The 14,409-nt window shown below is 37.8% G+C and overlaps 1 protein-coding gene across 3 annotated transcripts in view; it reads right to left on the reverse strand.

Moving 5' to 3' along the window:
• Window positions 1-14,409, reverse strand: part of mob2b (MOB kinase activator 2b) — a 75,435-nt gene that overhangs the window by 9,278 nt on the left and 51,748 nt on the right. For all 3 annotated transcript variants that reach the window (XM_079825104.1, XM_079825102.1, XM_079825103.1), the window contains exon 2: window positions 3,143-3,303. In XM_079825104.1, coding sequence (XP_079681230.1) covers window positions 3,143-3,303 — 161 coding nt within the window. The remainder of the gene's footprint in view (window positions 1-3,142; window positions 3,304-14,409) is intronic.

Genomic DNA, 14,409 nt, shown 5'->3' on the forward strand with positions numbered 1-14,409 from the left:
CAACTCTTTAAGTTCATTCAAGACGTTATTTAACTAATTTAAGACTCTTAATATGAGAATACTCAAAATCCTCTGTGTTATTGTTTGTTCAAGAGCAAAAGAGAACTCGATGTGAGCAGGAAACTGACGCGAGTCTATCTATGCGCCGAGTGTGTGTGTGTGTGTGTGTGTGTCAGTGTCCCTTGATTAGCTGACATGAGACGCATCCACACAGACAGGACACTGACACACACACACACACACACACGACATTGGCATACAGCGCGTTCGCTTGTGTCTTGTCGCGCTTGGAAGCATTTACATGAATAGGAGCGTGATGATCATGTAACGCTAAGCAAAAATGGATATAAAAACGGACGCTGCGTTATTTGCGTTAAATATTTTTAATGCGTTAAGCTGAAAAAATTAATCGCCAGCGTTAACGCGTTAATTTGCCCAGCCCTAATATATATATATATATACTTTAATATAATACAATTTAATTAATAATATAATATAAAAAATATAATATAAAAATATAATATAATGAAATATAATATATAATAAATATAATATAATAAATACAAAAAATATTATAAATATTATAAAACATAATAAATATAATAAAATATATCATAAATACAATAAAATAAAATATAATATATAATAAATATAATAAAATAAAATATAATAAAATATAATAAATAATACAATAAATATAATATATAATAAATGTAATAAAATATTATATAATACCGTATAAAATATATAATAAAAAATATAATATAATAAAATATAATAAATAATACAATAAAATATAATAAATGTAATAAAATAAAATATAATATATAATAACATTTAAATATACAATATAATAAATATAATATATCATAAATATAATAAAATAAAATATAATAACATATAATATAATATAATAAATAATACAATAAATATAATATATAATAAATGTAATAAAATATTATATAATACCATATAAAATATATAATAAAATATAATATAATAAAATATAATAAATAATACAATAAAATATAATAAATGTAATAAAATAAAATATAATATATAATAAAATTTAAATATATAATATAATAAATATAATATATCATAAATATAATAAAATAAAATATAATAACATATAATATAATAAAATAAAATGCTTAATTTCACTGGCAAAATATAATTGGAATTTAAACTGCACAATTATCTAAAATAATTAATGATAATGATAATAAATAATCATGACACGTATACAGAAATATTTCAGCAATTAATCATTTGGCAAAGAATATAAATACCTTTGTGTTACTCATCAAAATATGCATAAACAATGACTTACAATTTTACTGTGTATAATAAACATTTTTCTGAACATTAACAATCTTCACAACTTTCCCTACATTTTTATAAATGGATGCAAATATGCACATTTGATTAAATGTACATATATAATTACTACAATATTTGCATTATTATGTGCACATTTGATTAAATGCACATATAATTATTACATTTTATTTGTATTATTATTATTATTATTATTATTATTATATGCACATTGTATTAAATTTACATATATAATTACAATAGTTACATTATTATGTGCACATTTGATTAAATGCACATGTATAATAACAATATTTTATTATCATATGCACCTTTTGTTAAATTTACATATAAATAGTAATAATACAAAATATTGTAATTATACATGTACACAAGTGCATTTGTAAATTTTAAATATTTCTAATATTTATATATAATATACTTGTATATATAAAATACTTGAAAAAGTATTCAGGTTATGCATAAACTACATCTTTCTACACTTTACTAAAATTATACCACAGAATCAAACGATTGTGTGACGTTTGGCAAAATCTTATATGATCAATGATGATACTGTGGTTTCGCAGAATAAACTAATTTAAGGAAATATGAGAAATATGAGCCCAATGCAGTGGCTAAAATAAGAGTGAAGTGATCAAACGTGTCCCATTTCTAATAACAGGCTCATCTCATGTACCTGCATCACTAATTTAACAATCTGTGACGGAATATTTGAAATCTCAGAATAACCCATAATAATGCTTTATATGTGAGGAGTGTGTGAAACACATGAAGCAGACTCAGCTCAGAGACAGAGAGCTTTAACATCAGCTTGTGGATTCTCAAAGTGCATTAACGTTTCCTAAATCAAGCCACTCTTCGTGTTTTTCACGTGTTTTCTTTCCAGATAAAATGGAGGGAAACGCACACAATGGTGTGATCGCTGGGCTCGGGAATGTTATTATTCATACGGTCAGTTATATAACAGAGCTGACATCATACATTCCCTCCATGTTTGCAAAACACACCTAGAAACTACACACAACAACACAGCAGCGGGGTCAAAGGTCAAGGGTCGGGACTTTTCCACATTAAAAACAACAACATGAAATAAAATGCAGCTAAATTGGGGACCATTTTTTCATTTCTACAAAAAACTGATTTTATGTCACAGATTAGAAGTGCTGATCTTGGATAATATAATATAAAATAATCAAATAGAATCAAATAAAATATATAATAAATATAATACAATAAAATATAATATAATATAATATACAATACAATAAAATTAAATTAAATATATTTTATGGTATTATATTTATTATATTATATATTATATTTGATTGTATTATATATAATTTTTTATTATATTTATTATATTTTATTGTATTATATTTATTATAGATTATAGAGTATTATATTATATATATTATATTATATTTTTTTGTATTATATTTATTATATATTTTATTTGATTATATTTGATTCTATATTATTTGATTATATTTTATTTCATTATATATTATATTTTATTCTATTATATTTATTATATATTATATTTTATTATATTTATTATTATATTTTATTTTATTATATATTATAATACACAATAAAATATAATAATAAATATAATAAAATATAATATAACAAAATATAATACAATAAAATATAATATATAATAAAATAAAATATCATAAAATATCATAATACAATAAAATATAATAATATTTAATTGGCAAAATATGATTGGAATTTAAAGGATAGAAGCTGCTCAATATAATCAAACGGTCTCAGCTGGAGGTCATGTGACACTTACTGTTGCTGGCGAGCCATTCGTTCAGGTCGATCTCCCTCGGCAACACCACCAGCTCCTTGAGGTCAAAATCCACGACTCTTACTTTGGTGTATTCTGGGTCCAGGTAAAGCTTCTTCTCCTCGGTGACCGGCTTCTTCCCGTTGGGCTTCCCTTTGCCCTTCCTGTGAGGGATGAAACAAGGGTCAGAGGTCAGAGAAGATTGCATATACACTGTCTCCCTAAAAGTGTTGTGCATCCTCCAAATCACTGAGAATGGCCCGAGCAGCTCATCCAAGCCTTACAGCACCAAGTGCAATGCAAGATGCAGTGGGGTAAAGCGAGCCACCACTGGACTCTAGAGCAGTGGAGACGTGTTCTCTGAGTGACCAATCACGCTTCTCTGTCTGACAATCCCATGGACGCGAAATGGCATTCTGCGGCACGAAGGACGTGAATTGAGCGTTTTTGAACGCGCGATTCGCGGGAATCGCTCAAGTTGAAAAATCTGAACTTTGGCGGATATTTCGCGCCGCGTTAACCAATCAGGAGCTTTCTCTAGTAGTGACAACAATGAGGAGAAAATCTGCATATTAATATCTGGTTCAGACAATATGATTATCACTGTGATAACATTAAATGACATGAAACACAACCCAGTCTCTTTTTGTTAAATGCAAGTTTATGTTTGGTCAATAATACAAAAGTATAAGTAATGTATAAGAAGCTACACATGAAATAAAGCAAACAATTCACTCAAACATTCAAAGTCAGTGCTAGTCGGCTAACGTTACAACTGCAACCTACAGTTATAGCCTAAAAATATAAAGTAATGAAACTTCTCTTTGCCCTCAGCCTAAACGATTTGCCAGGGAACAAATTATAGATCCATGAGAGCAAAGATCGGCCGTTACAAGACGAATTATATCTGGAGCCGCCACAGAGACATCAGAGCCAGCGGCAGACGGCAGAAGGACTGGCCGAGGAAAGGCTGATCTCGCCGGGTTAATGAGCGCCGCTGATCCACTGGAGCTCACAACTCCGAAAACGCCAGATAAAATGTTCAAATAGGCACTCTTTATATAAATAAACCACAGATTTGAGCTTTAAACAACTACATTAGGTGCGTTTACATGGAGCACTGTAATCGGTTTAAAAGTCCAATCCGAATAAAAATACTCCATATAAACACCTCAATCGGAATAAAAATGGCCAAACCGAATGAAATTGTAATGGGTTTGAGAGGGGTGGGATAAACCTTTTCATGAACCGATCAAACGAAAAATTCCACCATGTAAACGATCTGACCCGATTACTGTGAGTGCACGTCTTTCTGTGACGTGATATACAGTGCGCGCCTCCTCAACTGAAGAGTGCGCGCCGCGCTCACACCAGTCTAATGTTGACAAGAGAGGAAAGTTCATTTTTCTGAGGTATTACATTTTTTATTTCGTAACATGTTATGAACATGATGTTGGAATAATGACACAGACATAGCCTGGCTACAGCATCTCATCTTGACAGCGTTTGTCCGAGGCTTCAACTGCGCCTGATAGAATACATTTTTTTTCTGAGGTGATTCTTACACTTTACGACAAATAATAAATAGCTTTTATAAAACTCTACAAGTCCTGGTGGCCGTTGAGAGCTGCCATTTCAACGGGAAACATTCAAGCTGCTCTCTGTTTCTCGTTAGAGCTATAAAAAAAAAATTTAATCAACAACTGCTTCAAATTGGTTGAGTAACATTACCCACAGTCTACTTTAATTACTTTTGTCAATATTTATACCTTTGTGATTATAGTATCTTTCCTTAATCATCTGAAATATATATGTTTAGTAGCTACTACTAGTAATGATGCTGAGCACGTCTTGAATGCTTCATTCATGTTTCACCGTATATCCTATGTTTTTATTAATAATTTGAGTGCATTTTATTATTAATTTTGTGTTTTTCAAAATAAATGAATTGAATTAATTTTTGATTCCGCATTCATCATTCACAGCTGTTGAAATAGCCATTGTATAGGACATAAATTAGGTTAAACTACTGCATGTCCGCCCACAGAAAAATAAATAAATATAAAAATTACCAACACAGAACTATTGATCCACGATACGTAACGAATCTGAGGCGGCAGACAAACTGTGTGCGCATGTCACAAAATGATTCCTACTGAAAGTCAGCACATGTAAACACCAGATCGGTTTAGATAACGTCTCATGTAAACAATCCACCGAATCTTTCAATCAGAATGATTTTAATCGGAATGACAAAAAAGTGCGCATGTAAACGTGGCTACTATCACCTGAAAAAGTCTTAAAACTATGTTTTGTCACACATTATCAGTCGAATTTAACAAAAAAAAGACGTGTAAACACAGCCCATGTCAGCCATTTCACAACGAGACGAGCCGCTGGCAGAAGCCCCGCCCATGACGAGAATTCGCATCTGTTGTGAAGCAAATGTCACGCGCGAATGAAGCGAATAAACTCAAAATGTTCAAGCGTCCACCTTCGCGCGATCAGCGCAAATTATTCGCGCAAATCGCGTCCGGTGTGAACGCCACATTAGAGCTGCAACTCCATATTAAACCCTACAGATGAAGAATGGGATGGCGTTAAAGCTCATGAGCGTCCCAACACTTTTGGCAGTTTAGTGTATAGATGGGGCCGTTATTTATTTCAGAGGTGGCCTAGTCAAAGTCCCCGGCTTATGTGAGCACATACGGACACCTCATGTGAAAGAACGGCCTGCACACACACATCTGCAGGTTTGCACAGTTAACCTCGCCCTGTAATTAACACAAGAGACCACAGACATCCAGGCTTTTCCTTCCACGTCTATTTTTAGCCCAGGCGGGTTGTGTTACCATCAGACCCACCGCCCCGCTCCCAGTCCTCCAGACCACACCCGTCTCAGACATCACACACTCGTACAGTGGAAAGAGCCGCTCTAATGGAGACTCAGAGCTCTAAGAGCCAAGCATGACCTCACAGAACCTACAGAACACACACACACACACACACACACACACACACACACACACACACACACACACACACACACGAAGAACCTCCACACACCTACAGAACACACACACACACAAACACACACACACACACACACACAAAGAACCTCCACACACATACAGAACACACACACACACACGAAGAACCTCCCCACACATACAGAACACACACACACACACACACACACACACACAAAGAACCTCCCCACACATACAGAACACACACACACACACACACACACACGAAGAACCTCCACACACCTACAGAACACACACACACACACACACACACACACACACACACACACGAAGAACCTCCACACACCTACAGAACACACACACACACAAAGAACCTCCACACACCTACAGAACACACACACACACGAAGAACCTCCACACACCTACAGAGAACACACACACGCATGAAGATCCTCCACACACCTACAGAACACACACACAAGCATGAAGAACCTCCACACACCTACAGAACACACACACACACACACACACGAAGAACCTCCACACACCTACAGAACACACACACACACAAATAACCTCCACACACATACAGAACACACACACACACACGAAGAACCTCCCCACACATACAGAACACACACACACACACACACACACACACAAAGAACCTCCCCACACATACAGAACACACACACACACACACACACACACACGAAGAACCTCCACACACCTACAGAACACACACACACACACACACACACACACACACACACACGAAGAACCTCCACACACCTACAGAACACACACACACACAAAGAACCTCCACACACCTACAGAACACACACACACACGAAGAACCTCCACACACCTACAGAGAACACACACACGCATGAAGATCCTCCACACACCTACAGAACACACACACAAGCATGAAGAACCTCCACACACCTACAGAACACACACACACACACACACACGAAGAACCTCCACACACCTACAGAACACACACACAAGCATGAAGAACCTCCACACACCTACAGAACACACACACACACACACACACGAAGAACCTCCACACACCTACAGAACACACACACACACAAAGAACCTCCACACACCTACAGAACACACACACACACGAAGAACCTCCACACACCTACAGAACACACACACGCATGAAGAACCTCCACACACCTACAGAACACACACACGCATGAAGAACCTCCACACACCTACAGAACACACACACGCATGAAGAACCTCCACACACCTACAGAACATACACACGCATGAAAAACCTCCACACACCTACAGAACACACACACACGCATGAAGATCCTCCACACACCTACAGAACACACACACAAGCATGAAAAACCTCCACACACCTTCAGAACACACACACACACACACACACACACACACAAACAAGCATGAAAAACCTCCACACACCTACAGAACACACACACACGCATGAAGAACCTCCACACACCTACAGAACACACACACAAGCATGAAAAACCTCCACACACCTACAGAACACACACACACACACACACACACACAAGCATGAAGAACCTCCACACACCTACAGAACACACACACACAAGCATGAAAAACCTCCACACACCTACAGAACACACACACACACACACACACACACACACACACACACACACAAGCATGAAGAACCTCCACACACCTACAGAACACACACACGCATGAAGAACCTCCACACACCTACAGAACACACACACACAAGCATGAAAAACCTCCACACACCTACAGAACACACACACACACACACACACACACACACACACGCATGAAGAACCTCCACACACCTACAGAACACACACACAAGCATGAAGAACCTCCACACACCTACAGAACACACACACACACACACACACACACACACACGCATGAAGAACCTCCACACACCTACAGAACACACACACAAGCATGAAGAACCTCCACACACCTACAAAACACACACACACACACACACACACACACACGCATGAAGAACCTCCACACACCTACAGAACACACACACACACACAAGCATGAAGAACCTCCACACACCTACAAAACACACACACACACACACACACACACACACACAAGCATGAAGAACCTCCACACACCTACAAAACACACACACACACACAAGCATGAAGAACCTCCACACACCTACAAAACACACACACACACACACAAGCATGAAGAACCTCCACACACCTACAGAACACACACACACACAAGCATGAAGAACCTCCACACACCTACAAAACACACACACACACACACACACACACACACACAAGCATGAAGAACCTCCACACACCTACAGAACACACACACATAAGCATTAAGAACCTCCACACACCTACAAAACACACACACACACACACACACACACACACACACACACAAGCATGAAGAACCAACCTCCACACACCTACAGAACACACACACATAAGCATGAAGAACCTCCACACACCTACAAAACACACACACACACACAAGCATGAAGAACCTCCACACACCTACAAAACACACACACACACACACACACACACACACACACACACACACAAGCATGAAGAACCTAATAATTGAAAATCATAATATACATGTATAAATAAAATAATAGTAATTGAAAAATTATGTTCATTTATTGTCAATAATATCAATAAATTATATATTTATAAATATGAATGATCATTTTTGTATTTTCAGATATTATTATTGTTTTATTTATTGATAAATATTTTACAACAACAACAAGAACAATCATTGATATTATAATAATATATTACAATATATTAATGCGATAATTAAAATGATTATAATACTATTATTATTATCATTATCAATAATAGCAATTGAAAATAATAAATTATGTATTGAAGAATATGAATGTGATCAATTTTGTATTTTCAAATATTATTATTATTTTATTCATTTATAAATATTGAATAAATACTAATAATAAATATGTAAAATATTTATACTTTTCAATTATTGTTAATAAGGATAATATTTAATATTATAATAATATATTACAATATAGTAATGTGATAATTTATTATTGTCAATTGCTATTATTGATAATAATCATAATAATAATAATACCAACAACAATTATTAATATTATTATTTTTATTGTTTAATATTTAAAACTATTTATTATTTAAATGTATTAACTATTCATTAGTTGAATACTGTATAAATACATTGACATGTATTGTGACTGCTGATGTTTTATTAATGAAGTACAGTACATAAGGAGAGCGTTAAAACAACTTCCCTCAACATAAAATGACTCCATTTGTTCTAAACCTGCATGAGTTCTGGTTCTTCTGAAGAATATGGCCAACCATAACTTCCAGAACATAATCAAAAGATCTTCATAAGAAAGAAACTCACACGGGTCTGGAACAACTTGAGGGTGAGTATATTTTTGGGTGAACTGTCCCTTTAATTGGAAATGGACCTCTAGTGTGGAGATTTCTGATATCAACGATCATGTGACGCCAAACAGTCAGAGAGAGGGAAGAGGTCTCATATCTCAGAGCACACGGCCATCCCATAACAGCAGGGCGGTATAAAGCGGAGTCTGTGCGTCTGAAAGCACACACTGGCCTGCTCTTTAGACAGCTGCTGCCATGTTGTTTGAGTCCGGGGCCCGGGGCCAGTTCACCCGCTCCACACACAGACCGGCCTTGTTGCTTTAACGCCGAAGAGGCCGGACCCGAAACCTCTGCCAGAGCCCAGCGCTGCTCAACACACACACACACACACACAGGACTCATCCACACCACCAACACACACACACACACACACACACACACACACACACAGGACTCATCCACACCACCCACACACACACACACACACACACACACACCTCACAGACCTCGCCTCGGGTCTCTAATGACCTGAAGATATTTCATATTCACACTCTACATACAGAACTGCGGCCAATTCATCGCCCTGACCCAAAGAAGGAAGAGTTAGTCGTCATTTATACATCCATTGTGTTGGTCAATCAGGACAATCACTGGGATAACGGCATCAAATCCTCAATCTATTATTAAAGGCTTCACACACACTCTTAGACACAACATATTACAGTTTCAAATTATCAACACATTTGCATATTCATGTTCTCTGATGATGGTTAATGGCTAATGCTGGTGAACAGATTGCGGTTTTTCGAGTATGGCCCTGTATGACATCATAAAGGGTGGAACTCCTTATATGGGCACTTCTCCCGGATGAGCACACACACACACACACACACACACCACTGAGCTTCGTTCAGGGTTACGGGAGCCGTCGGCGGCGCTGGCGTTTTGTTTTTAGACACGAGATCCACAATGTCACTAAAGAAGTGTGTGTGTTTGTGTGTGTGTGTGTGAGAGAGAAAGATCACCTTGTTCAGATTCACAAATAACCCAGCGTTAAGGGAACAGTGGATGCAGTTTGTGTTTACGGAGATCTGCAAGTGTGTGTGTGTGTGTGTGTGTGTTCCCGGTCATGAGTGGAAACCGCAGGCGGTGTGTGAAACTGCAGCAAATGTGTATGTGTGTGTGTTGTTGGCAATCGGCTTAAGTGCATATAATGTGAACAACACCAACGTATAGTGTGTGTGTGTGTGTGTGTGCGTGTGCATGTGTGTGTGAGAGTGTGTATGTGTGCGTTTTTTTGGCAATAGGTGCAAGTGCATATAATGTGAACAACACTAACGTTTAGTGTGTGTGTGTGTGTGTGTGTGTGTGTGTGTGTGTGTGTGTGTGTGTGTGTGTGTGTGTGTGTGTGTGTGTGTGTGTGTGAGAGTGTGTGTGTGTGTGTGTGTGTGTGAGTGTGTATGTGTATGTGTGCATTTTTTTGGCAATCGGTGCAAGTGCATATAATGTGAACAACACCAACGTTTAGTGTGTGTGTGTGTGCATGTGTGTGTGTGTGCGAGTGTGTGTGTGTGTGTGCGAGTGTGTATGTGTGTGTGTTTTGTTGGCAATCGGCGTAAGTGCATAAAATGTGAACAACACCAACGTTTAGAGAATCAAGGGTTATCCAGGGATAATGCCATGGTGTGTCCGTGTATGTGTGTGTGAGCGTGCGTGCGTGTGTGAGTGTATGTCTGTATGTGTGTGTGAGCGTGCGTGCGTGTGTGAGTGTATGTCTGTATGTGTGTGTGAGCGTGCGTGCGTGTGTGAGTGTATGTCTGTATGTGTGTGTGAGCGTGCGTGCGTGTGTGAGTGTATGTCTGTATGTGTGTGTGAGCGTGCGTGCGTGTGTGAGTGTATGTCTGTATGTGTGTGTGAGCGTGCGTGCGTGTGTGAGTGTATGTCTGTATGTGTGTGTGAGCGTGCGTGCGTGTGTGAGTGTATGTCTGTATGTGTCACGTCAATTTTATTTATATAGCGCTTTTTACAACTGTGATGTCATCTAGCTAATTTCAGTTATCAAACAGTGACAATGTGGGCAGATAATTTAGTTGACTAATTCGATTTATTTGGATATTTAGTTGAAAATGTAGTGTGTGTGTGTGTGTGTGTGTGTGTGTGTGTGTGTGTGTGTGTGTGTGTGTGTGTGTGTGTGTGTGTGTGTGTGTTTTGTTGGCAATCGGAGTAAGTGCATATAATGTGAACAACACCAACGTATAGTGAATCAAAAGTCATCCAGGGATAATGCCATGATGTGCGAGAGTGTGTGTGTGTGTGTGTCTGTGTGTGTGTGTGTTTAGCTCCGCCCACTGCTCTCCTCCACGGACTCGGCTGTTTTCAGAAAGAATCGGTTCAGTGTGTCTGTCTTTTATAAATATGATAAACTAAAGACTCTTGTGAGATATGAAGGATCAACACTACTCTAGAGAGACTCCGCCCACACGCTCTTCTGATTGGCTGTGGTTTTTGATTGCATTACATCTGGAGTGGACACACAAACTGCTCAATCTCATCATATGGGGTCCAGTTAAAGTCACGGGATGACAGATGCTTTATGAAGGATAAATGGAAGATCAGCTCTCGTTCAGACAGATGTGCTAGTTCACTCATTAATGCTGCTTCATTAGTTACAACACACATTTTACTCAGTGCTGTAACTTCTAAACACACGACAGACAGCAGCGCAGAGATGGCTTCAGATCACCACATGAAGAGATACAGAAACAAAAGAGCCATTCAAACTTAAACAACTGCAGTCTGAAGACCCTGAGAGACGCATTCACAGAGCAGCGCTTCACCCACAGCTGCTTCACCCACAGATTCACTTCACCCTCCACCACAGCACAAGTGCTTCCTGTTCCCAACATAAACTCCTCTGAACACATTTGGTGTACACACAATGCAATAGCCGTCCAGTTTCTGAACTCCTGAAACGCCTCCATCTTGAGCTTTCTTCAGGTCACAATTAGTGTTAGACCGATATATCGGTCCAATATTTTTACGTGTATCGGCCGATATAAGGCTGCTGCGTTCGCCGACATTTTTCCCCCTGCATTATTTACAGACAGGCGTCCACAGGGCAGCTCTCTCAGTCTACAAACTCTCTTGCTCTCCCTCGCGCATATTAATCAAAATCAATTGAGAATTGACACGATGGTAAAAGGTGGAAAGACCGAAGTTTCACGTGGAGCATTGGGAGATTTTTTCCTGAATCACCGCTGGTGTTGCTCCACAAGAGATTAAGAAAACTCTGTCATTAATTCCTCACCCTCATGTGGTTGGACACCCGTCAGACCTCCGTTCATCTTCAGACACAAATGAAGATATTTTAGTGTAAAGCTGATGCTCTGAAAGGCCTCCATTGGCATTCAGTACATTTACACTCCCTAGACCCATAAAAGGCACTTAACCTCTTAACAAGCTCCCCATTTTTTAGGAATTCTTTGAAAACGATATACCCAAATGAAAATGTCTGCAGCTCTTAAACCCTATGGTCTATATTCATAAACCTGGTCTTATTTTAAACTAGACACTTGAAATATTGCTACCCAAGAGTCATAATAACTCAAAGTAATATGGGAACAGAGTAATATACATGTAAATATACATGTAAGTGACTCACGTTTTTTGTTTTTTGTTTTCACTTAGGGAAAAAAATATTATAATTTAATGTTAAGAGCCTGAAAATAACTTAAATATAAAACTGAATGTCTAATCATGTCATGATTCAAATATGAGGATGATTCTCTCAGTAATGTAGCTTCTGTGAGCTTTTATGTCAAGAAAAGTCTAGGCGTCATTTCAAAAAGGCCATTTATTTCAGAACATTTGCTATTGTAAAGAGTAGTTTTTCATTCAAATAAATCTTCATAACGCTTCAAACTGCTGATTCGACTCACTGATTCATAATGCTTCAAACTGCTGATTCGACTCACTGATTCATAACGCTTCGAAGCTTCATGATGCCGTGTTTTGAAATCGTCATCACTATGTAAGTCGTTATTTAGGGTTTTTTTGTGCACAAAAACTATTCTCGTCACTTCATTAAGTTATTTTAGAACCACTGTAGTGAGATGGACTTTGTATCGACGTCTTTAGTGTCTTTTAAGGGTCTTGAGAGTGTAAAGTGCATTGAGCCAATGGAGGCCTTTCAGAGCATCAGATTTACACTAAAATATCTTCATTTGTGTCTGAAGATGAACGGAGGTCTGACGGGTGTCCAACCACATGAGGGTGAGGAATTAATGACAGAATTTACATTTTTGGGTGAACTAACCCTTTAATGAAAGCGGGAGGACGTCAGACCCGCACTAATTTCCTTCAGAATAAAGAGCCGTGTTTGTGTGGGTCTCAGCCAGGAAAGTCACATGATGCAATAGACATGCTTTATAACTGTGCCCAACTTCCGTCCCCAGATCATAATCGAACAACAGACTCCCAAAGGAAAGAGAAGTAGATTGCATAAGTTGAAGAAGGACCATCATCTGGTGGTGTTTGTGGGAACGAGACGGCTCAGCTGTTATTAATGCTCATGTGAGACGCCATCAGAGGCTGTGAATCGGGAAAAGTTTTAGGATTGGGAACATTTGACTCGAGCCTATTTTTATTCTCAGGGCATGTTCTTTGGCAAATACTCAGAAGCGACATGCCTAGTCCATTATGGGCGAGACGCGCTGGAAAACATTCCACTGACGTCTTTCTGTACTTTAAAAGTCAAGATAAAACATTTTCCGTACTTTACTGATGCCATGTATCAAAAACAGACACTATTAAACTCAAAAACTATTTAATCTATACAATGGCACATCTTAACCCAATAGTT

The sequence above is a fragment of the Gobio gobio genome (genome assembly GCF_949357685.1).
Source record: "Gobio gobio genome assembly, chromosome: 9".
NCBI classification, from domain to species: Eukaryota; Metazoa; Chordata; class Actinopteri; order Cypriniformes; family Gobionidae; genus Gobio; species Gobio gobio.